We start from the raw sequence: 25,772 nt of genomic DNA, 5'->3' as shown, positions 1-25,772 counted from the left end.
CTGACATTTCAAATGCTTATAATTTTGGCATTTAGTTTAAGGCTGTTGTCCTTGGATCAGCTTGTTGCATAGTCCAGACCATCCTGGCTTGCCTTCACATTCCCCCTAGTTTACAGCTGTCAGCAAATTTTTGTTAGAGATCTAGGATACTGGCTTGTACAGCAATGAATACCAAACAGAAGAGAATCCAGCACTGTGCTATGAATATAATCACTTATGACATTTTTATTTACCAAGGTGACACCTGCAGCTCTAATGATATGTTCTGTCCGACAACTAATTTGCTCGCTACCGTGCTAAATATGGATTGATGTTTAGGTTTGACACTTTGTCAGCGATGCATGCTTGGGAGATAGTATCGAATGCCTTAGCTAGGTTAGTTTATGTTGTATCCACCACATAACTACCATCAACTGCTTGCATTACCCTTTTAAAAAAGTTTACAATGTAAAGAAGACTAGTTTTGACAAGACCAAATTGGTGAGTCTGTAATTTCTTTCCATTCCCCCATTATTGTGCTTATGCTAGGTTTGGTGGTCTGTTGTATATAGTTAGTGTTTTACTCTTTTCAAGTTTATGGAAATATATTTTAAATATGCAATGCACAGACTGTGAGAGTATGAACATATGTATAAGCTGTATGGTTTTTCTGTGCTGTTACTCTTTCCATGGCTTCTTTTGCATCCAGGAAGAGCATTTGTATTGTGGTCCTACAGCTCTTTTCAGCCTCCTCTACATATCAACAAAATGTTTTGTGAAAAAAAAAAAAAAAAAAACAGAGACAAGCAGCCAGGCTGCCCTCAAATGTCAGTAGAAGACCACCTGCATATTCCCCTATTAAAATTTGCCTGCTTAAAAAGATTTGTCTGAAAGACTGATATTTGCCTTGAACAATGACCTAGTCATACGATTTTCCCCACCAGTGATCTTATGATATGAAAATATGCTTTTATGTTGGGTGTTCTCAAACAACTTTGCAATATTCAGTTTTTAATAATCACTGCTGCAGTGTCATAATACTAAGGAATTAGCCATAGGCAGACATCTGCCTATCTATCATGACTTCCAAAGTTTCATACATCCCTAGAGTAGAGTTGTCTCCCCCACACCAGCGACATAGATAGAACCCCTTGGTGGTAAAAGGAAAGCATCCCACAGCATTTTAGATCTTTTTTGTTGCAACAGATCTTTTGATAATCTGTCAGTTTCAGTGGGGTAGCTTCCATAGCACAATGATAACCCTTACTGCCACTTTTTTCCGTACCAGTATTGATGTTTTGCTGATCTGTGTGTCGCCATTGAGATTCTTGACATAGCTGTAGAATGCTTTGTGGTTGTCTTTGGAATCAGTGGTGATTTTATTTTCGTAACTAGCTTTGGAGGATTTTATGAGGGATCTCCGCTTCTTACTGAGGGTGACCAGGGAGTTCTTGCAGTCAGGGGATTTTACTCTGTTTGCTTTTCAGCTTTTTCCTTCTGTTGTAGAGTTTGTTTATGGCAGGGGACCACCAGATTGGCTTCCTTGTTTTGGAGGGATAGCATCTTGGTTCTGTTGGGGATGGCACGATCCATGCACTCATGTATGTTCTTATACAGTGTATTTGTATAGAATTCAGCAGTCATACCTCTATTTTCCATCTATATGTGTGTCGTGAAGCTTGCCACTTCTGTCTTAAGAAGCATGAAGTTTGCTTTGGAGAAGTTTTTTATGGTGTTTTCCTTAATGGGGGATGGGGGCGGGATATTGATGTCTAGGGTGATTAGCTTGTGGTTGGATCTGACCAGCGAGGAGCTGACGTTTGGCGTGGAACATCGGTTACCCATATTGGTAATGACCAGGTCCAGGATATTGCTGCTCCTGGTGGGGGTATGGTCAAGCTGATTCAGGGTGTTGGAATTTATGAAGTCCAGAAAGCGTTGAGCAAATGAGTTAGTACATGAGTAGTTTTCCCAGTTGATGGTGTGGTAGTTGAAACTGACCATTAGTGGGGTATTGGGCTGTACCTTAATATTACCCAGTATATCAAGAAACGTGGAGTGGGCATCCTGGGGCATGGTGGGGGATCTGTAACAAGCTACAGCCTGGATTGTAGTCTTGCCCAGTGTTAGTTGCACTTTGATACTTTCAGATGCATTATGTTGAGTAACTAGCCTGGAGGTGTGGATATCCTTAATGAATATGGGCACGCCTCCTCCTTTAGTGTTTCGGTCCAGGTTAGGTGGCTGAATGGTGTGGTATGAGTTATAGCCTTGTAATGCAGGGGTGCTCTCTGGAGCCTTGAACCAGGTCTCCGTCACTGCACAGATGTCGATGTTCTCCATTTTAATCAATCCCCCCCACAAATCCTCACTTATCTAAGTGGACAGATCCCTGATAGCATCTATGTCGCCCTTCTTGCTAATATTGCCATAAAACTTTATAATCGTGACTGAATACAGAGATGGGTTTGTAGGAAAATTTTTTTTTTTCATACTGTTTGGTCCCCTTAATATGTTATTATTGATCACTGCTGCAGTAGCTTAAGCTGTGTGGGTTATATCCTGCAAGGTTAGCAGCAGGCTAGTTTCCAAAGCTTCAGGACACCTTTCTCATGCCCAGACAGCTCGAGCTGAGCTGACTAAAAAGAACGGTTGCACACCAAGCCCTTCAGTGCTTACCTGCTGTTGGAGTATGCTCCTCTAAAGCTTTTGAGAATAGACTTTCACTTTGTGCTTTACCTTTGCCAGGCAGATAAGTTCCCTTTGGGGGGAAAAAACTTTCACATTTAAAAAAAAAAAATTCCTTTTTTAAAAAAATGTTGATAACACCTTCCTGTTCAGGAAAGTTATTTTAAAGCAAAGAGTTTGTGTTTTAATGGGCTGTCACAAGACTGTACAGTAAACTGTCAGTTAACCAGAACTCAAGCAACTGGCAAACAAATATTGAAGAAATGCAGTATAATTTTCAAGTGTTGCACTTTGTTTTTCCCCCGCAGAAACATACCTTAGAGTTTTAGAGTTTTAAAAAGGAAGATAGGGATAAATTCTCTCTCCCCAATGTGAGAACAAGTCAAACCAAACAGTGTAGGGTACAGTCTTAGTTGGGCCTGTTTTTAATAGTAACTCTCAAGCAACCAGAAACTACTGTTATCTGGCATCTACCAGTCCCCTTGGGTGCCGGTTAACCGAGAGTTTACTGTATTGTGCCTGTAAGTTTAGAAGTTGTTTAAAGTATTTATTTTTTTTTTTCTGAAGAGATTGTTTGTTTTACTTTTTGGGGCTGGCAGACTGTTAAGTGTTTTTTTTACTGTTTTTCTATGATAAAAGTTACTTTTTAAAGACTAAGTTTTTACCAGCCCTTGCTGTTTGTTTTCCCTGGGAAAGAGGCAGTATTTTGGCTTGACCATAGAACAAATAGTCAGTATAATAGTCAGTCCTTCTAACAACAAACATAAAAATTTAAGCAAACAGCTTTTGCCTCCACAGCAGGCTAGCAGTTTACCTCAGCTGCAGGTGGTGGATGACTCTGCTGTGGCTCATAGCTGTTCCTCAGACCACTTGTGTTATCTCGGATTCCCACTGGCGTAGCACCTACAGCCACTATGGACCAGGGACTAGCCCTTCCCTTCCATCTGTTGATGTACCCTCAATGGGCAAAGGAGGGACACCCTTGTCGCTACCTGGAAAAGGGAGCAGGGAAAGCTTCCCTGTTTTTTCAGAATGTTGTGTCCATCCTTGGGGAAGCTAATGCTGCCATTAATAATACTGTTGGTCATATTTTTCCTGTCAAAAAGAAACAGAAGACTAAAGATATAACAACTACTCCTCAAAATTGCTTGGGCAAGAGTAATTTACTGGGTCTGGCTAAGGGTTTACTTCAGACTGTTGATGCTCCTTATAAAACTGTTTCTGCTAGAAGAAACCAGAATATTTCTTTTCCTGAAGAGATTCAAGATTCTTAATCTAGGCAGGCAGATGAAGGGACAGGCGCAGGGCTTTCTTCTCAGATTTCAGAGCCAGACTCAGAGAAGAGCTCAATTTCGTTTTCGTATTCTACCTGTCGGAGTTTCTTTTTTCTGAGTCTTATTTCCACAATGTCCCAGTATTTTCAGTGAGGGAACACTGAGGTTTCTCTGTCCCTTAGAAAATATTATGAGTTGTTACAGAAGCAATTTCCATAACCTTCACCTGTTTCTCGAGTTCTGTCAACTTTGGAGGGTGTTTGTGTTACTGCCTGCAATTTGATTGTCAGCCAGCAGCCCCTAAACAGGCAGATAGGATGCATAACATCCTTTAGTCTTTTAAGCTGACCCAGCAGCTATAGCTTTAGTTAATCTTTCTACTTCTAAAACATTTAGTTACTTGCAATCCTGCTCTTTTTAATAAGGAAGGGAAATTATTGATAGGTATGGGAAAAATGCGTATGCTTATACAACTTTTATTTTCAGAGTTTTGAATTGTCAGGCTCATGTATTAAGGTTTGTTCTGACTAATTGTGAAAGTATGAGGAATGTTTTGTCTGCAGTTTCTTCTTGTGAGGAAAAATCTGCTTTAAATAATTTAGATTCTTCTATTGTACAAGTCACTACTCATTGTTTACAGTGTGTATATAATTCAGTTGATACTTCAAGAGCTTTAGCCACAGGTATTGTGTTGAGGTTTACCTTGCTTCAATCTTCAAACCTCCCAGATGAAAAAAATGAGATTTTAAACTCATTTGAATGAAGATTTAATTTTTGACCCTTCTGCTGCAGAAGTGATCAAAAAGTATGATGATAGCAGTAAGCTGATGCAGGGAATCTAAGATTTTTTCATCCCTTCTTTTCTGATTTTCTAAAGGATTATATAACCACTTATTCAATTTTGGCAAAAAAAGTAAATAAATAAACCATCTCAATAAAATGCAGGTAACAGATGTTTAAGAAGAAATGGCAAGGGGTTCCAAAAAGGATTCCAGTACCATCCAAAACAAAGGACAGTCCAACAAGTCAGAATGACTGTTTGAGACCTTGTCACTCCCAACCTGGCAGTCCCTTTCCCTACCAGTTTAAATCTCCACTTTTCTCTTTGGCAAAATATAGATCTGAAGTAGTTGACTTCATTTGATCATCGACCTGTGGGATGTTGGATCTGGACTGGATCCGAGATGGCAGCTTCACCAGCATCTGATCCGAGCTCCAAGCTCCTCCACTTACCCATAATACCCCTCCATCTCCTTCCTTCCCCCAGAATCTTGTTTGCCACGGCTTTGCCAAGCAGCATGATCTCAGAGTTCCAGGCATGGTAGGTGGGTTTTTTTGTCTATTTTTGGGCGTTAGGGTTGCTGTTGGTTTAGGCAGGTTCCCTTTCCCTTTGCTTAACCTCTGCTTCGTTTTGCGTTGTGTTTACTCTTTAAAAAAAAAAAAAAAAAAAAAAAAAAAAAATTCTGTAGCAGTTAGAGTAGGCCTCTTCCTTCCCCCTCCTTGCTAGTGAGTTGTGAGTGAGTGGTGTGGTCGGGCAGGTTAAGGCTTTGTGCCTCGTACCTTTATTTTGTTGACATGGCAGATCAGCAATCTAAATTTATCTTTAGAAAGTGCACAGAGTGTGGCCATAAGTTGTCGCTGGCTGATGACCACACAGTGTGTGTGGTGTGTTTTGGGACCGCCCATCTTTCCACTGACAGCCCTATTTGCGTGGGGTTCAACCCCAGGGCCTTGAAGGATCGCAGGATGAAACTGATCCTTAAGGGGCTTCTCACTGCTATGGAGGCAGCTGCCTCCACTTCTCTTATGGTCATGGCCGTGACTACTTCTTCCTCTTCCGCCACCGTCTCTTTCTCTCCCTCCCAGGCTGGGACTCAACCTCCTGTACATAGGCCTGTTGACAGGGAGCCTAGAAAAGAGTAAAGATAGAGAGAGAGAGAGAGAGACAAAGGGAGGGAAAAGATCCCCGGACTGGATAAATCCGGTGGGTCCTCCTCCGAAACAAGTAGTTTCCAGGCCAGTTTCTCCTCTGCTCCGCTCGCCTAGATTCTCACTGGAGCCGGAGGAGCTTAGACCTTCTTCCAGGGCTCCCACACATCGACCTTCCCAGTCAGTGTCAGTGGCCTCATCACGGACCACCAGAAGTTTGAGTGAGGCAGACATGGACAAAATGATGCAAAGGTTTATTCTCACCCAGATTCAGATGGGGGTCTTGCCACCTGGCAAGATCAACCCCCTCTGGCTCTGGAGGGGGAAGCTCACTTCCCTTTTTTGCTCCGATATCTTTTTCTCCAGTCAGACCCCCGGTATCAGAGTTTTGGATCTGAGAGGTCCCGGAGTCAGAAGGTCAGCGCTGATAGTACTGAGTACCTCTACACCGGACATTACCTTGAGCGCATCGGGTCTGACTAGTTCAGACCTGAGCGGCTCTCGGAGCCAAAGCCTGGGTGTATGATCCAAGGGGTTGAGTCTTTCTCCTTTAGCACCGATGTTGTCATGTCAGGGCCCTCCCCTCAGTATCTCAGCTCTGCTCCGATCCCCCACATCGCATCCGGGGAGAGCAGCTTCCTTATTAGTTTCACAGGAGGCTCGCTCCCCTTTGTCTTTCGACGTGGTGGAAAGGGTTCTGTCCAGCAGATCGAGTCCCCTGACCATCTCCTTGGATTCCACCCTGACTCCCTTGCCTCTGGGTGTATTTTCAGCCATTTTGCTTATGCAGGGACAGCCCGTGATTAATGTGCCCCAGACTGTTTCCATCGAGGTACCACAGGTAATTTGCAAGCCCTCTCCAGAGGGTCCCACTGAAGAGATTATTCGCAAACAAACGTGCAAAAGGAGGCACTTGGACTCATCTCCAGAGTCCCTCACTGAGGATACCAATTTGGAGGAAGGGGAAGGTTCCCCCGGATCACCCCCCAACAATGTTTCCTTTGGAGACATTCATGGAAATCCTACGCCAGTGGGGGGTTTGGTGCACCCCCAAGACTTCCTCATGTTTTTGGAGGCCTTTGACATGTGCCAGTCTACCTCCTGGGTGCCCCCCCTACACGGATCTCTTGGTGGACCTTATTACCACCTGGGCATGGAAGGAGCCGGACACCATGGAGCCAATCCCCAAGCATCCCGATAAAATCCTGATCCGGTAGACAGACCTAGTTGGAACAAGGAGTGCCCAGTGGATGCCATGGTAGTAGCGGCTGCCACTAAGAAAGAACTAGCCCAGGAAAGTTCTACGATCCATCCCCCTGACCGATACTCCAGGACGATGGATCATCTGGGAAAGCGGACGTATGCTTCAGACACCTTTTCTATAAGGGTGCAGAATTATTTGGCCCACATAACTCGACTGCAGCGAGACCTGGTCAAGGACTTCACTGATTCGCCCCCAGAGTCCATGTCACAGGATGGATAAATGCATATTCTCCACACGAATGGCCACTCTCAAAGCAGTTTCTATTATGTCCATGCACCTCCTTTCGCATGCCACTGAAGGAGCAGCAAGGGCAGCCAGTTCCGGCATTGCCATGAGGCGACACACCTGGCTCAGGCTATGTCAGTTCACTGAACCCTTTAAGACATCTTTCGCAAATGCCCCTTACAATGGTTCTTCCTTGTTTGGGAAGACTGAGAGACGTTGGTCCAGAGTGAAAATGATGGGAAGACACTGTTTGCAGTCAGGATCTGCTTCTCTAACCCCCAAAGATCCTATTCCAGGAATCAGAGGGGGCAAAAGAAGATGTAGTTCCGGAAGTCTCAGTATTCCCGGGACACTCAGGACTCATCTTACTCTAGAGGCAGAGGGGGACAAGACAGACACCGGCCCAGAGGCAAGGGGGGTGGTCCGAGAAATTTTGGGTCTCGAGAACCGTTCTTGGACATGCCTGCACAGCAGCCCTGAGGGGTTGCCTGACTGCTCTGCTCTGGAGGCAGTTGGCAGTTGCCTTTCAATGCAGCTGATGGCATGGGAGTCCGTGTCATCAGATCGTTGGGTGTGTCAAATAATATCCAGAGGTCATACCATCCCCTTTGTGGCTCCTTCCATCCCTCTAAAACACCTCCTGGACATTCTACCTGCACAAAGGGAGGTAGCAGCACTCGAAATAGAAAAGCTGCTAAGGAAATGAGTCATCCAGCCCGTGCCCCAAGATCAGTCTGGATCGGGCATCTATTCCAGGTTCTTTTTAGTGCCAAAAAAGATGGGGGACCTAAGGCCTTTTCTGGAACTTTCCACCCTAAACCTGTCAGTTGCCAAAGAGAAGTTCCAGATGGTCACTCTATAGTATCTATCAATTCCAAGCGATACCCTTTGGTCTCACCACAGCCCCAAGGTGTTCACCAAGGTCATGGCAGTAGTAACGGCTCAAATGAGGCTTCAAGAGCTACAGGTCTACCTGTACCTGGACGATTGGCTCCTTGCTCCTTCCACTAGGCATCTACTTTGTCAGGCCAGAGACTATTTCCTGAAACTGTCAGACTTGCTGGGAATTGCAATCAACATATCAAAGTCTTCTCTAGACCCTGTTCAGGTCTTAGACTATATAGGAGCCAGAATAGATACATTACAAACCAAGGTCTTTCTAACTCCAGAGAGAGTTTGAAACTTATGACTTCATGTGTCTATGATCCTTCAGTCTCATCTTCCTCCAGCTGAGGCGATATTACGAGCCCTAGGTTCCATGGCAGTCATTACTCTTCTCTGTGCTCCTCTGCATATGTGGGTACTACAGTGGACACTAGCGGTGTAATGGTCATTACTAGATCTACCGTTGACACATCCTATTCATATAAGCAACTCTTGCAGGAAGTCCCTCCTCTGGTGGATACACTCCTCAGAGCTTATCGAGGGATGAGCTTTTATTGCAGCCCTTCCCCAAGCCACAGTGATCACGGACCTCCCAACTAGGGTGGAGGGACATTGCTTGGCCAGGACAATCCAAGGCATGTGGTCCCTGATCGAGACCAGATTGCATATCATCTTTCTGGAGATGAAGGCAGTCTTGTTAGCACTGCAGGCCCTTCATGCCTTCCTCTCTCTGGGAACTATTACAATTCAGACGGACAACATGTCAGTGGTCTGGTACATCAACAGACGTGGAGGAACCAGATCTTATCCCCTTTGTTGTGAGGCCATGAGAGTGTGGGAATGGGCAATCTCCACCAACCATTTTCTGGTAGCAATGTATATTCCCGGTCGATCCAACATACTGGTGGACACACTGAGCAGAACTATCCTGATGCCTAATGAGTGGTCTCTGAATCCATCTGTAATAGAGCAGATCTTCCTCGAGTGGGGTCGACCTTGCTGCGATCTCTTCGCATGTCCTTCCAGCGCAAAGTGCAGCGTGTTCTACGCTCTGATTCCCCCACAGGGGGAATCCCCCAGAAACGCTCCATTTCATGCTTGGCCTCCCGGTCTTCTTTATTTTTATCCCCCTTTACCTCTCATGACAAAATTTCTCTATCTGGGCTTTTCAAAGGGATTTGGACCCTTTCACAGCTCCTGTTCCAGCGGTCTTTGAGTTCTTGGCATACATTTTCCAGCAAGGTGCCAGCTCATGTACAGTAAAAGTTCAACTGGCTGCCATTTCCAGTTTCCATGTAGGTGAGAACATGGATTCTTTAGCTTCCTCCAGACTTTGCAAAACCTTTATTAAAGGTACCTTTCTTTTAAGACCCCCGGTTAAAGATCCTACTCCTCCTTGAGACCTTACTGTAGTTTTACAAGCTTTGGTTGCTCCACCTTTTGAGCCTGCTGCTTCTGTGGATTTGAAAATTTTATCTTGGAAGACAGCTTTTCTAGTGGCTATTACCTCTGCTAGGAGAGTGTCAGAACTCCAGGCATCATCTGTCACACCTTCCATAAAGACAGGATTTCACTTCGTATTAATCCCTCTTTTCTGCCTAAAGTGGCCTCTGAAACAAATATTAATCAATCAATTTACCTGTTTCCTTTCCAAAGTTTCAAAACAGGAGTGAATATGAATTACACCTATTAGATATACACAGACAGCTGTGTTTCTACTTAAACATGACTAAAGCTTTCCACAAGTCTGATCGATTGTGTCTTGCTACACCTTTTCTGGGCAAACTGGTTTCTAAGGTAACCATTGCCAGATGGATTTTCCTTTGCATCCTTTAGGTCTACAAAGACAAAGGTATGTCTCTTCCTCACAGGATAAATGCCCATTCTACTAAGTCCATGGCTACATCAGCTGCCTTTTGGTCTAGTGTGTCTCTGGATAATATTTGTTCGGCGGGTACTTGGTCCTCATCTCCTATATTAATTTCTCTTTATAATTTGAACATGGTATCTAGGGTGCGAGAGCATCCTTTGGCTCCGTGGTGCTGCGAAATATCCTTCCATGAGGGCCACCCAAGGTTTTGGTAGCTGGGAACTCTGTCCCACAGGTTGATGATCAAATGAAGTGAACTACTTCAAATAAAGAAGTTATGTACTCACCATAACATTCCATCTGACTAGTTGGACTTCATTTGTCATCAACCATCCCTCATGCCTTCCCCCTGACCTTCTCATTATGTTTTATGAATTGGCAGGCAGGATAGAGTGCCTTTGTGGTTCTCCTGTTTCTCATTGTTAGTGAGAGTTATTGGATCGGTTCATGTGTGTGGTATAGCAAACTCAATCTGAGGAAAGGAAGGAGATGGAGGGGTATTATGGGTAAAGGGAAGAGCTTGGAGCTCAGATCAAATGCTGGTGAAGCTGCTGTCTCTGATCCGACATACCACAGGTTGATGACAAATGAAGTCCAACTACTCAGATGGAACATTATGGTGAGTACATAACTTCTTTTTTCAGACAAATGGTTTCTGAAGATCATTCGTCAAGGTTACATATGGGCAGTGGGAGGGAATTCCTCCTTTCCAGGAGGTAAACCCTCATCTACCAGACCATATTTTCACCTGTCCATCGCATGCTGTCCTAGGAAGTAATAGAACCAGGTCTTCATTCCCATGTGTGAAAGGCCTTCAGGGATGTTCCTGGTGCCAAAGAAAGAAAATGCATTGAGACCAGTTTTGGATCTTTCTTTCCTAAACCTGTTTGTGATGATGGTCAAAATCAAAATGCTGTCACTTCACAACCTATTACCTCTTCTTTCTCATAGGTTCATAGGTTTATACTAGGCTATCTGCCCTAAGGCATTTATAAGCCTAGCCCAAATTATTGTGGCTTACGCCACCCCTTATATGAAAAAATACTGTGCCCATTAGTTTGTTGTGCCTCTGTCCAGCAGTGACCCAGAGATGATTCCCGGGGTAAACCTACGATCTCCCATCCACAGGTCTAGATTTCTCTTGAACAGAGTCAGCGTGGTGCTCTGCCTCACATGGACCGGGATTTTATTCCACAGCATAGGGAGTCTCTGAGTGATAAATCTATCCCTCCAGCACGTCCTATTTATATCCGTGCTAAGGTTTAAGTCGCTTGCTCTAGTGGTTTTGGTGGATTTGGATTTTTGAGGTGGAGCATGTCCATTAATTCCGGGTTGGACATGGCCTTGTATGTCAGGCACATGTCACCTCTGAGCAGACGGTATGCGACTGAATAGAGCTGGAGTTTCTTCAATCTGGCAGCATATGACAGATTTTGGAGTCCCTTTATCCTTTTGGTGAGGAACTTTTGGGGTCTCTCCAATTGCTGCAGATGTCGGGTGAGATACATCCCGAATGGGGCATTGTACTCGATCATTGGTCTGATAAGTGAAGAGTACAGGGGAACAATGACCTCACTAGATCTGGATGTGAATCCCTTCATGATCAGGTGGGCAATGTAGAAGGTCTTTCTAACCACTTTAGCAATGTGAGTGTCAAAAGAAAGGCCACTGTCAACCTGGGTCCCCAGGTCCCTGATAACCTCTTCTGTGCTTAGTGGATTGCCACCTATATGGTAGCTTGGGGTTACCTTGTTTTTCCCGAAGGGTATGACTATACATTTTTTGGCGTTTAACTTCAGGCCATGGCTCTGGCACCAGCTATCTGTTTCCGTGAGTCCCTTCTGAAGGATATCAGTGTCCGATGTTGATTCAAGTTTCTTAGTAACTCTAGATTTAAAAGATGCTTATCACATCCCTATTCATCTAGACTTCAGGAGTTTAAGATTCTGTATGTCTGGATCACATTATCAGTTCTCTGCCATACCCTTTGGACTGTCCACTGCACCAGGGATGTTCACAAAGTATCATGGTATTCATGTTTTTCCATATTTAGATGACTTGCTTATCATTGCAGAGTCTTCTTACACAAGCTGAGATTCCAAGGGAACAGTCAAAAGTCTTTTTTGACTCCTTCAGACAAGATTGTGTTCCTGGAGTGTCCGACACTTCAGTTCAAAAACCTTTTCTTCCACAGGAAAACATAGATCTGTTTCTAAGGTTGTCTGCTTGGACTTTGGCCACTGCAATGGAATGCCTCAGGATTTTGTCTCATGGCATCTAAGATTCTCATGATACCCCTGACCAGGCTCCACATGTGAAAGATGCAATGGTATCCAAAGACTTGGTACCAGCACTACTAACATCCTTTGTCCTTTCAAATCCTAGAGTTTGGGTTTATCAGATGGGAAATCATTTGGTGGAGATAACAAATATACTTAAATCCAGATCTCCCCTGTTCTAAAACAGTCAGTCAGCACAGATGCCTCAAAGTTTGCTTGGGGAGCAGTTTCAGGAGGGATATGTTAGCTTGGAATATAGCTTTACAGAAAAATCTCACTCTGCAGGCATCCTACATTCCATTAGAAAAAAAATCTGTGGCAGACAGGCTGAGTAGGATAAGGGCAGACCTTTGTGAATAGAAACTAGATCGGGGGGGGGGGGGTCTACCAAGATTTGATCCTTCTGTGAAGACTTCCTCAAGTAAACCTTTTTGCCTCCTTTCTGAATAATCAGCTGGCAAGATTCTGCTCAAGGACTCAATGCAAGAAGGTCTGAAAGACAGATGCCTTTTCTTTTTCTTGAATAGGAATGTTCTTGTATACTTTTCCATCCGTTCCACTGATATCAAGGTTACTTCTGAAGATTCTGAAGGAATTCCTCAAAATCATTATGTTGGCTCCCTTCCTTTCACCCAGACAACAGTGGTTTCTTCCTTCTTTTTGAATTGACCATGGGCAATTACCACAAGCTTCCTAACAGTCTGGATCTACTCGCACAAGATCAGTACTGTATGATACACCCCAACCCCAATCATTTTCATTTGACTGTTATATGATAAGGTCTTAATTCCTTTTAGGCATCTGTTTTCTGAGGATGTGCAGCAGGTAGTAGTGGAAGCAAAAAAGCCTGCTACTAGAAAGTCATATATTAGCAAATGGTAATGGGCTTCAGGCTAGTGCCAACAACATAACCAGCACCCATTCAGGGCTAGTTCTTTGATTTTACAATATTTGTGAGAGTTACTAACCTATGGCCTTTCTTTTTTCATTTTAGCATGCCTGCCCGTGGATCCTCCTCCTTCAATGCAGTCTCATGTCAAAATGTTCTTGAAAGGGATTTTTGCGTAAGAGGTCTCCAAGAAAACCGATGGCCTCTCCTTGGGATCTTAATTTTATGATAGAGAAGTTAATACTTGCTCCATTTGACCAGCTAACCTGGCTGACTTGACTGACTTGAAGTTCTTAACATGGAAAATAGTTTTACTGATGCTCTGACCTCTTCAGGAAGGGTATCTGAGTTGCAAGTTGTTATGATGAGTCAGCATTACCTCATTGTCTGCAGGGACAGGGTTTCTTTGAGAACTAATCCTTCTTTCGTGCTTTAAGTGGAATCCAAGTTTACTCTAAGCCAAACTGTCCATCTCTGTTTTTTTTTCCCTGAACCTAAAGATGAGGGAGAATGGATATGCCATATCTTGGATGTCCACAGCCAACTCTGGTACTATCTTGGCTTGATTAATCTTTTCAGATCTTCAGAACATTTGTTTATTCCTTGTGAAGGTAAGAAGAATGGACGATCTTGTATCAAAGCAGACTGTTTCCAAATAGGTGTCTAGGGCTATTACCTTTAGTTATACTGACTACAGCAAAATTATTCCAGGCAAGCTGAAGGCCCAGTCCACCAGGGTTTGTTTTTATTTATGGGTTTTTGGAAAGTGTCGCACGTGAAGTATTCTACAAGTGCCAACTTGGTTCTCTGTACATACTTTTACAAAGCATTATAAGCTTGATTCTTTCTCTAGGTGTGTATTCTGCTTTCCTAGGACAGTTCTCCAGGGGCTGCTGGACACTTCTCCATTTATAAGCTGTGGTTATTTACACACACAACTTAAGTTACTGCAGCAGTGATCAATATGGAGACCATAGTACAGTTGTCTAAGTAAACTTACCATAACAGTAAATGAGCAAATGTTCAGTGCTGCAGTTGCTGCTCCCTCCATCCATCCCTCTTGTTCTTTGGGGTATCGTTATTCCCAGGGTGTGAGCTCTTTGCTGCTCTTCCTAGCATTGTCCTTTCAGGTCTGAGCCTCTCTGTCTCTTTTGGCATGAAAGCTCTGAAGGGCTTGGCACACAAACCTGTCTTTTTTTTTTTTAGTCCGTTCAGCTGAAGCTGACTGTTTGGGTGTGAGGAAGAGGTGCCCTGAAGCTTTGGAAACTGGACGGTTGTTGCATTTTATCCAGGATATAACCCATACAGCTTAGGCTATTGCAGCAGTGATCATTCAAACCTTTACTATTATAATAAATTTACTTTCACAGCTGTACTTTCCAGACTTCAATGGGTATTCTTTCAAAGCCCAGAGATTTTCCCATAGGTTACAGCTTTGTAACTTGCTCAAGGTCTTCTTGAGTTATAAATTGCATTAGACTCTTCACTTTCTCCTCTGTTGTAATGTTAGTGTATTAGTATAAAAAATTAAAGCTCAAAGGCCATCAGAGAGTTTGTATCCTTAATAAATACCCTGATTCAAAACTACTTTCAAACTAAGCAACCACCCTAGTCTAAATATGCAATGTCTACTAACTTCAAAGTGGGAATGAGTTTCAAATCCTTGCCTTCCTCTCCATGAAAAGCTCTTTAGACCAATTTTAAAGTTTTGTCTGTAACTGTAAGTTGTTATTCCTGGTAGTCATAATATGATTATTAAATGTAACCCCACTCTAGATGCCAAGTCTTCATCATGTGTGATAGTATACAATTATAGGCTCATAGGTGTAAACTAGGGTAATGTCCACCAGGGCCCTTATAAGCCTAGCCGTACAACCCAAATGTAGTGCACAAAGTTGATTTATGTAGGGGAAGATTTACTGACTGTCACTGTCCATCAGAGACATAGGCGCCAAGCCAGGGTTGAATTTTCAAATCCAGCATTCATTTTAATAGGGTTGGGGGGGAGACTCTGCTTCATATGGATGGGGAAGCCTGTTCCAGAGAATGAAAATTCTCTGAGAAACATATCTGTCTTCCAGCATGTTCTGTTTATTTTACAAGCAAAATGTATGTCTTTTGATCTAGTAGTTCTAATGCTGTATGTTTTGCAGATGTGCAAAAGGTTCATCAAAACAGGGTCTAAGGATGCCTCGTACACCATGCAAAGATCACATCTCAGTAGTCTGTATGATGCAGAGTAAAGAGAGAGAGTTTTTGAGGTGATCAGTGGTAGGACATTTTGTTTAATCCCTGTGTTCTGTATGTAAGGAACCTGTGTGGATATTCCCAATTCCTGCATGCATGTGGTCCGGTACATACCAAAGGGGGCATTATACTCTATGATATATTTGATGATTGGTGAGTACAGTGGCACAATGACCTCACTGGACTTAGATGCCATGCCCCATCTTATAAGTTGAGCCACATAGAAGGATTTTCTTACTACACTGGGCAAATGGGCGCATGTTGGTTGAAGGCTACATTACTAAATACATGCGTCCCTAGATCTCTGACTAATGAATCAACTTTTAGAGGTTTTTTTATAGATGACATGGTTACCTGGGGTGGTTGACTTCCAAAAAGGTACTATAATCCATTTTTTGCATTGAGTTTTAAGCCATGGTTTTGGCATCAAACATTTGTCTGTGTTAGACATCATCTTGGGGGGGATTCAGTGACTGCTCCCAGTTTGCAATCATCAGCAAACTTGGTCAGCCAGAGGCCTTTGACACTGGCTTTGACCTCCAAGAAGTAGATGCCAAAGAGGAGCAGCCCAGCCCAGAGCCCTGAGGGACTCCCACTGGTCACTGGCCTCTCTGTGGATGCGACCTCACCGATCCTAGTCTCTTGAGTCCATTTCATGAGCCGGCTAGCTACCAGTGTGTTATAAAAGGGTTTTTGCCTAGTTCCATAAGGTTTTTGGCAATACCAGAGTGGGGTATTATATCAAAGGCCAGATCTATGTAGGCAGTTTAAGCTTTCCCCTTGTCTGCTGCTTTTGTGACCTTTTTAAAAATGTCCACCGGATTCAGCAAGCATGACTTTCTTTTGACAAAGCCAAACTAAGATGGATACAATGTCTGGAGGTCTCCTTTGTCCTTGCTGATAATTTCCATGATAATTATTTCCATTTCTTTGCAAATAAGACTAGTCAGACTAATGGGTCTGTAGTAGGACCTGTTGAAGGTCCGCCCTTATGAAGGTGGACGGCAATCGCAGTCCTCTATTCATGTAACACACAGCCTGTTTTCAGACTTTGGTTAAATAGTGACTCCAGGGGTCCTGATAAGTCATATTTTAGACTGTCAGCAGGCATCCTGGGATGTTATCAGGGCCATTGAAGCTGTGTTCTTGACTTTAGTGAGCACAGATAGTACATGCTCCCTAGTTATAGTTGGAAGGGGTTATGTTTGAGGGTATTTTCTGTGGAATGGTTGGAGATGATAGGGTTTAAAATTAGAAATTAATTTGTCTGCCAACACGTTCGGTATCTCGCCTGGCTGTGTAATTGTGGCATCATTAACCACCATTTCAGCACATTGCTGTATGCTGCCCCTGAGGTTTCTGACATAGCTGAAGGCCTATGGTTGTGTTTCAATTGGGAGGCTATATTAACCTCAGAGTAGAGCTGATGTACCTTTCTGGCTAGGCTTGTATAGGCCCTAGAGCCAATAGCCTAGTACCTACCTATGAACCTAATTAACCCTCTTAGTTGCCTGTTCAAACAATAATTGACCAAGTGCAGGTGTAACTTAGTCATTTCTCATACTGTAAGTCAAGTTCTTAAGCGAACCAACTTTTCTTATGTATGATTTTTAATTCTTTCTAGTTTCTGGATGCCTTGGACTTAGTGCTAAAAATGTCACTCATAACATTTCCAAATTACAATATTTCTATTTTAGTTTAGATTGCTGTAGTTTTTCTAGGTATCAAATTACATTTCTAGTTGGACAAGGACTACTGTCTCGGAGATATATAGGGACAAACAAAATTTCTTAAATATCCTGACTATTTCTTTTAGACTTCTGACCATCCTGCCATCAGCATCATATTTTAGACTATGCACTGCCCTAACTACTTTTTGCTGTCTTAATCTCACTGATAGGGACTTGGGTGTTGCTGATATATTCACAAAAAATAGTTCCCTTAAAGATGCTTTCGGAAAGTACAAACATTCATCAATTTATTGCCATATTTCACTGTAGCTATGTTTAATTTTCCCTGATCATCTGGGGTAAACGTTAATACTGGCTCTTGAGAGGCTCCAGTTCTTTCAATTGCTTTTCATTATTTTATTTCTTTTATTTGTCTTTGTTTACTGGGAAAGTCTGACTTGGTAATATCCATTTTCAGCGGAGGTCCAGGGAGAAAAGCTCTATTATACTAATATATTTTTATAATAAAGATATACTATACATTATACTGTTATACTAACATTTTATCTTTCTATAGATTTTTCTACAGATGTATATAAAATGTATATATATATATAGGCTTACAATCACTTTGTCGATCGCACTTTGCGCGATTGACATTTGTGCGAAACTGCCTTTGACCAAACTGAAATTACTAATGCCACAATGTTGAACCTTACAATAGCGAGCATTCGCTGTTGTAAGGTTCAGCTTTGTGGTGCAGATCGCACTATAGTGGGGATCGGGAAATGTACCCTTTCCTTCACTGTAGTGCAATCTCTGAGTTTGTTTATATAAGTATATATAAGTATAGGGGTGTGGGGGCATAGGGGGGCTTGTTCCCCTGCAAAAGTGTTTGTTAATGTTGAGCAGAAGTGCACCATTTAAGTGAAGTCGACATTTTCAAAATTTTTACTTTACTAAAATGCTGCCTTTGACATTTTTTGTGTTCGGTGTTGAAATTTCCAAATGTGATTCGGACATCTTAACACTCGGAGTAGATTCGAGTATGTGATAGTAAGCATATATATATATATATATATATATGTGTGTGTGTGTGTAATATGTATGTGTGTATGATATTCCTTTATAATAAAATGCTATGCATTATACTAATGTAATATCGTGCTATATTATACTAATATTTCTATACTTCTGTAGATTTTTCCCACCTGTCTTTAGTGCATTCTATATCTTTCTCCTTATCTTTTTTGTTTGACACTGTCACAGTTTTTATCTTTTAGAGACTGTTGCAATATTTCTGTTTTTTTGGTGGAAATCAAGAACCTTTCATTTTAGTGACTTTTTTGTTCTGACATGTGTAAGCCTCAAAGGTCTGGATTGCATTTGAGTATATTTGTAACTGAAGCCAAGACAGCACCCCCCCCCCCACCACCATCTGTGTTTTCATGGAAAAGCTTACTTGATTAGATTTGCTCCCCCAGTATGAACTGTATAACCCAACAGCCTGTAAAGACTGAAATACTTCAGTCATATTCCATTATGACTAGCAGATTGTACTGCTGTAGTCATTAAGGTAGAGACTCTTGTAGTAATACAAGTACCCATCCATCTTCCTCCTTTTTGGATACAGCTCAAGATCTGTGTTACTACAAGGATGTTGTGAATTTGTGTAACACTTTGGTTATTAATTGCATATATTCATGGTGGTCGTGTAGGGATGTAAATATTCATATTTGTATTGCTATTGTTCATTTAAGTTAAAGTTTTTACTAGAACTAAAAATATTACCCGGCAGTGCTGCATTTGTATGAGTCTTACTCTTATTAATGCTATTAGAGTTGCATCATATTGCATACATTAAACATATAGGGAATCTTTGTCAATTGATACAAACTGGCAGAGGGTACTGCTGCAGGATTCTTTCCCATAAAGATCTACTGTTAAGGTCAGTTCCCTCATGGAATTGTTGCTGTGCCCATATATTCATGATGATATTCAAAGCTATTTTGAGCCACCTGCAAAAAAAGTGAAATGCTGTCTAACAGGATGAAGTGGTTGTCAAGTTCTGCTTTAGATGAATTTATTCTGATACACATTTGCTTCGCAGCATGACGATCAAAAGAATGTAACTATACTGCTTATGTACCATTTAGGCTACTAAAATGGCATTGACTAGATTTCTTACTTGTCAGTGAGTGGGATATTCATACTCATCATTTTTGTACAGTGAAATAAGTGACTTGTTAGCCAGAGTGAACTGTGCCAGTGCTCATGGTTGTTGACTTACCTATATGGGCCTTGTGAGATCAGAAAAAACTAGGACATTAACTATATGGTGGAAACATTTTTAAACCTAAGCCTCATGGTTTGCAGCTAATTGTTTAACTGTTATACTGTCTTTTGGGGTAGTAACATTCTCACTGACATTATTCTAACCACAACACTTAACTAACAGATAAACAGAAATTCCATTATATATTAATTATCAATGTGCATCTTTTCAGCCTATTACCAGGGTTGTGACATCTGCACAGCAGAAAGCAGGAAAGACCATAACAGCCAGAATTATGGGACGATCAGATATTGGACCCAAAGGCAGTAGAATAGGTTCCGATACAAATGTAATGGGAGTATCGCCTCCAATGAGTTCTGTTGTTGTAGAAAGACATCATCCTGTAACAAGGGTAAGTGAAATGGACATCAGTAAAAAATGGATGTGGTGATACATTTATACAAGTAACAGATTCCAAAAAGGTGGTGCTCAAGCTTTGTTCCCACATTGTCCATCCAGCCTTGCAAGAACAGTAAACATAGTGACCCCCACCTTTCTCTCTAAGGTCTAATCAACTAAATTTTTTCAAGTTCTGATACTTAATGGGATTTTCACAAGAGCATTCAATTAATACTATTACTATTAATTTTCATTATCTAATTAGTAAGTCTTTAAGCATCAGAGCTTTCAAGAAATACCCACTGCAGAACCATTATTTTTTTCTTGTTGACAGACTTATCTAAGAGCCAATAAACTGTGTATCCCCAGTAGGGTGAACCGTGACATGTTGGTAACCTCCCAGCTTTTGAGCAAGGAGGACAATAACCAAAAATAAATAAATAACCTACGGTTACCTGTTTTGAACTGTGGAAACCAATCGTCTCGGATTCCTCAAGGAATACTCTGTAAGAGCAGTTGATCAGCTCATCTGCTGAACTTCTTTCTATAATTAAAGGGCTGAGTTGATTTTGAACTGTACTGTCTCCTGGTCTTTTCTTTTTTTTTTTTGTGGAGCTGTTAAGACAAGCTACTGGAATTCTTTGTTTCAGCATAAAGGACATTTTTGAGAACCCTGGAAGTTGGATGACCCGAGTGGCAAGAAATGAACTACCGACTGACTGATGTTATGGAATAGTCCCAGAAATATCTGGCGTAATGGGTTTCCACAGTTCAGAACAGGTAGACATAGGTTTTTATTTATTTTTGCTATTAACAGACTTGAAAATAAGTAAGTAAATAAATAAAATTCCCTTGTCATGAGAACCCTGAATGTAAAATTGCCACTTTAAAGTTTTCCTTTTCTACCTTTGTTCTTTCCTGTTACAGAATGTTGTAGTATTTTTATAGTAGTACCAGTCTTGTGAAATCCTCTTCGTTATACTGTATTTTCCATACTGGTAGAATTTGTTTATCATTTTTTGGCCCCATCTACCACAGCCAAGGTGGCCATCCCCTCCTTCTGTACTTGCTGCTTTACTTGCATTATGAAACATAGGGTGTTTATCATATTGCTCACTGTTGCAGTAGCCTTAGCTGTATGGGTTATATCCTGCCAAGGATGTAACAGCTGACCAGCTTTCATAGCTTCAGGGCACTTTCCATGCACCCAAACTGTCAAGCATCTTGAGCTGAGCTGACTAAAAGACAAGTTTGGGAGTGAAGCCCTTTAGAGCTTTACTGACATTGAAGAGTATGCGCCTGTGAGGCTTTTAAGGATTGACGGTCGTCTTGTGCTTTTCTCTGTTGGGCAGATAAGTTCCCCTTGGGGGGAAAATGTCAATTTTCTTGATTTTTGGTGATGTTTTAGTACTTTCTTCTTCAGGAAAGTTATCTTAAAGCTTAGGAGTGTTTTGTTTTAATGGACTGTCTCAAGACTGTAACATACTTTTAAATGGAGGACTTGTTTTTTTCCTGTCAATTTAAATGTAGTGTAAGGTAACTGCAAACATTTTGTTTCTGTGGAGAATTTGTTTATTTTTCTTTGTGGGGCTGGCATAGTGTTCTAAAGTACTTTTTACTGTGTGTTTTTTTTCTGTCAAAAAAGTAACTTTTGTGGACTGGTTGTGTTTACCAGCAATTGCTTCTTGTCTTTCCCAGGAAAGCATCAGCATTTTTGGCTTGACCATGGAACAACATATTGGTCCTATGGGTGGTCCTTCTTTCAGCCCTTAGGAATTTGTCTCAGCCTCAGGTGGGTGACTCTGCAGTTGCACTTTATTATACCTTAGACCACTCATTTTATCATGGATCCCTCTGATGTAGCACCTGTAGCCACTATGGTTCTGGGGTTAGCCACGTCCTCTGCAGCTGTTGGGGTCCTGTCAGTGGGCAAAGGAGAGCCACTCTAGACGGTCTTGGGAGAGGGAACAGGTGAAGCTTCCCTGTTTTGTCAGAATGCTGTGCCCATGCCTGGGGAAGCAGCTGTTGCCATTAGTAACATGGCTGACCCCATTTTTTCCTGACAAAAAGAAACAGAAAATCAAGCACGTATCTACTCCTCCTTAAGTTTCTTTGGATAGGAGATGTTTACTGGTTCTGGCTCAGGGTTTAATTTAGGCTATTAATCCTTCATATAAAATAGTTTCTGTAAAAGAAATAGGGATTCCTCTTTTCCTGAAGAGATTCAAGATTCTAAATTTGAACAGGAAGATGCCGGAACAGATGCATTTTTTTTCCTCAGCTTTCTGATTCAGACTGAGAAGAGAGCTCAGTTTCTGGTTCCCCCTGTGGGTTTTTTTTTCTCTAAAACTATTTCTAGAATGTGCCGGTGTTTCAGTGAGAAAACACAAGGTTTCTCAGTCCCTCAGAAAATACTATTAGTTGTTACAGAAGGATTTTCCACAACCTACAACTGTTCCTCCTGTTCTGACAGCTTTTGGAGGAAGTGTGTGTTACTGCCTGCAGTCTTCCTGATAGTTAGCCAGCTGCCCCTAAAAAGGCAGATAGGATGTATAAAGTTCCTTCTTCTCTTTCGTCTTTTCCCGTTAGGGGTCGCCACAGCAGATCATCTGTTTCCTTTTCTTCCTGTCCTCTGCATATTGCTCTGTCACACCAACCACCTGCATGTCTTCTCTCACTGCATCCATAAACCTTATCTTTAGGCCTTCCTCTTACCTGGCAGCCCCATCCTTAGCATCCTTTTCCCAGTATACCCAGTTTCCCTCCTCAGCACATGTCCAATCTCGCCTCTCTGACTGTTTCCAAACCGTCCAACCTGAGCTGTCCCTCTAATATACTGATTCCTAATCCTGTCCATCCTTGTCACACCCAGTGCAAACCTTAACATCTTTAACTCTGCCACTTCCAGCTCTGACTCCTGCCTTTTTGTCAATGCCACCGTCTCCAACCCATACAACATAGTTGGTCTCACTGCCCTCTTGTAGATCTTCCCTTTCACTCTTACTGGTACCCATCTGTCAGAAATCACGCCTGACACTCTAATGCACCCATTCCATCCTGCCTGTACTCTCTTCTTCACCTCTCTTCCACACTCACCGTTACCCTGAACTGTTGATCCCAAGTACTTAAACTCATCCACCTTCGCCAACTCTACTCCCTGCACCCTCACTATTCCTCTATCCTCCCTCTCATTCACACACACATATTCAGTCTTAGTCCTACTGATCTTCATTCCGTTCCTCTCTAGAGCATATCTCCACCTCTCCAGGGTCTCCTCAACCTGGTCCCTACTCTCACTACAGATCACAATGTCATCTGCAAACATCATAGTCCATGGGGCCTCCTGTCTGAGCTCATCTGTCAACCTGTCCATCACCATTGCAAATAAGAAAGGGCTCAGAGCTGATCCTTGATGTAATCCCACCTCCACCTTAAACGCATCTGTCACTCCCACTGCAGACTTCACCACTGTCACACTACCCTCGTACATATCCTGTACCACTCTTACATACTTCTCTGCTACTCCTGACGTCCTCATACAATACCACAACTCCTCTCTAGACACCCTATCATATGCTTTCTCTAAGTCCACAAAGACACAGTGCAACTCCTTCTGACCTTCTCTATATTTCTCCATCAACACTCTCAGAGCAAACATCGCATCTGTAGTGCTCCTTCCTGGCATGAAACTATACTGCTGATCACTAATCATCACGTCCCTTCTTAACCTAGCTTCCACCACTCTTTCCCAGAACGGCAAGCTGTGACTGATCAGTTTTATCCCTCTGTAGTTACTACAGCTCTACACATCACCCTTATTCTTAAAAATAGGTACCAAAACACTTTTTCTCCACTCCTCAGGCATCCTCTGACTTTCCAAGATTTCTCTGGTTAAAAACTCCACTGCCATTTCTCCTACGCATCTCCATGCTTCCACTGGTATGTCATCTGGGCCAAAAGCCTTTCCATTCTTCATCCTCTATGTAGCTGTCCATACTTCCTCCTTGCTAATCTGTTTCACTTCCTGATTCACTATCCTCACATCATCCAACCTTCTCTCTCTCTCATTCTCTTCATTTATCAGCCCCATAAAGTATTCTTTCCATCTGCTCAACACACTCTCCTCGCTTGTGAGTACATTTCCCTCACTATCCTTTATCACACTTACCTGCTGCACATCTTTCCCTGATCGGCCCCTCTGTCTAGCCAATTGGTACAGGTCCTTTTCTCCCTCTTTAGTGTCCAACCTTTCATACAACTCTCCATATGCCTTATCCTTAACCACCTCTCTCTTTGCCATGCTCCTCATCTCCTTATACTCCTGTCTTCTTTCTTCATCTCTCTGACAATCCCACTTCTTTGCCAGCCTCTACCTCTGTATACTATCCTGTACTTCCTCATTCCACCACCAGGTCTCCTTGTCCTCCTTCCTCTGTCCAAATGTCACACCAAGCACCTTTCTAGCTGTCTCCTTTACCATCTCTGCTGTAGTTACCCAGCTATTTGGTAACTCTTTACTGCCCCCAGTGCCTGTTTTAACTCTTCCCTGAACTCCACCTCACAATCACCCTTTTTCAACTTCCACCATTTGATCCTTGGCACTGCTCTCACACTTGTCCTTCTCTTCTTGATCATCAACATCATCCTACAGACTACCATTTTATGCTGCCTAACTACACTTTCCCCTGTCACCACTTTACAGTCTTTAATCTCCTTCAGACTGGCCCTCATGCATAGGATATAATCCACCTGTGTGCATCTTCCTCTGCTCTTGTACATCACCCTATGCTCCTCCCCCTTCTTAAAATAAGTATTCACCACAGCCATGTCCATCCTTTTCACAAAGTCCACTACCATCTGACCTTCTGCATTCCTCTCCTTAACACCATACCTGCCCATCACTTCCTCATCCCTGTGTTCCCTTCACCAACATGCCCATTGAAATCCGCTCCAATCACCAGCCTCTCACCCTTGGGTACACTCACCACCACTTCATCCAACTCACTCCAAAATGTTTCTTTCTCATCCATTGCACACCCAACTTGCGGAGCATATGCACTAACAACATTCATCATTACACCATCAGTTTCCAGCTTCATAAACATTACTCTGTCCGACACTCTTTTCACCTCCAAAACACTGTTGGCATACTGTTCCTTCAAGATAGCCCCTACCCCATTTCTCCTCCCATTCACACCATGATAGAACAATTTGAACCCACCTCCTATACACCTGGCCTTACTCCCCTTCCCATCTGGTCTCTTGCACACACAATATATCAACTTACCTTCTCTCCATCATATCAGCTAGATCTCTCTCCCTATACCAGTCATACTACCAACATTCAAAGTTCATACCCTCACTACTGCACTCCTAACCTTCCTCCTCTCTTTCTGCTTTCAGGCATGCCTTCCCCCTCTTCTCTCCTTCGGCCAAAAGTAGCCCAATTTCCGCCAGCACCCTGTTGGCGAACAGTACTGGTGGCGGTCGTTGTTAACCTGGGCCTCAACTGATCCGGTATGGAAATCTGTGTTGTTGTCCGCATATGTTATTTGGCAGAGGTTTTACACCGGATGCTCTTCCCGACGTAACCCTCCCCATTTATCCGGGCTTGGGACTGGCATGAAGAAATGCACTGGCTTGTACATCCCCAGTAGCTGGGTTTAAATGTTTAGACATTATTCCAAAACTGACCCAGCAGTTATAGCTTTAGTAGATTCCACTGCTGCTAAGCACTTGGTTAATTCTATCCTTCTGTTTCTGATAAAGATAGAAAAAGTATTGATGAGAATGGGGAGAAAGTGTGTACTTTTGCAAGTTTTATTTTCAGAATTTTAAATTATCACGCACACAAGTATGAGGAAAAATCTGCTTTAAGAACATCCACAATCCCTTTTTC

At 42.5% G+C, this 25,772-nt stretch overlaps 1 protein-coding gene across 3 annotated transcripts in view; it reads left to right on the top strand.

Moving 5' to 3' along the window:
• POC5 (POC5 centriolar protein) overlaps positions 1–25,772 on the top strand; it is a 1,778,414-nt gene that overhangs the window by 1,506,124 nt on the left and 246,518 nt on the right. For 2 of the 3 annotated variants that reach the window (XM_044063961.1, XM_044063960.1), the window contains one exon: positions 19,707–19,886. The exons of the other annotated variant lie outside the window; for it this stretch is intronic. In XM_044063961.1, coding sequence (XP_043919896.1) covers positions 19,707–19,886 — 180 coding nt within the window. The remainder of the gene's footprint in view (positions 1–19,706; positions 19,887–25,772) is intronic. 3 annotated transcript variants of the gene reach the window in all.

This window comes from Protopterus annectens, chromosome 2.part2 (genome assembly GCF_019279795.1).
Source record: "Protopterus annectens isolate FY-2018-M chromosome 2.part2, PAN1.0, whole genome shotgun sequence".
In the NCBI taxonomy this organism is placed as follows: domain Eukaryota; kingdom Metazoa; phylum Chordata; order Ceratodontiformes; family Protopteridae; genus Protopterus; species Protopterus annectens.
Note: the sequence above shows the minus strand (reverse complement) of the source record. Positions and strands in the feature narration are given on the sequence as shown.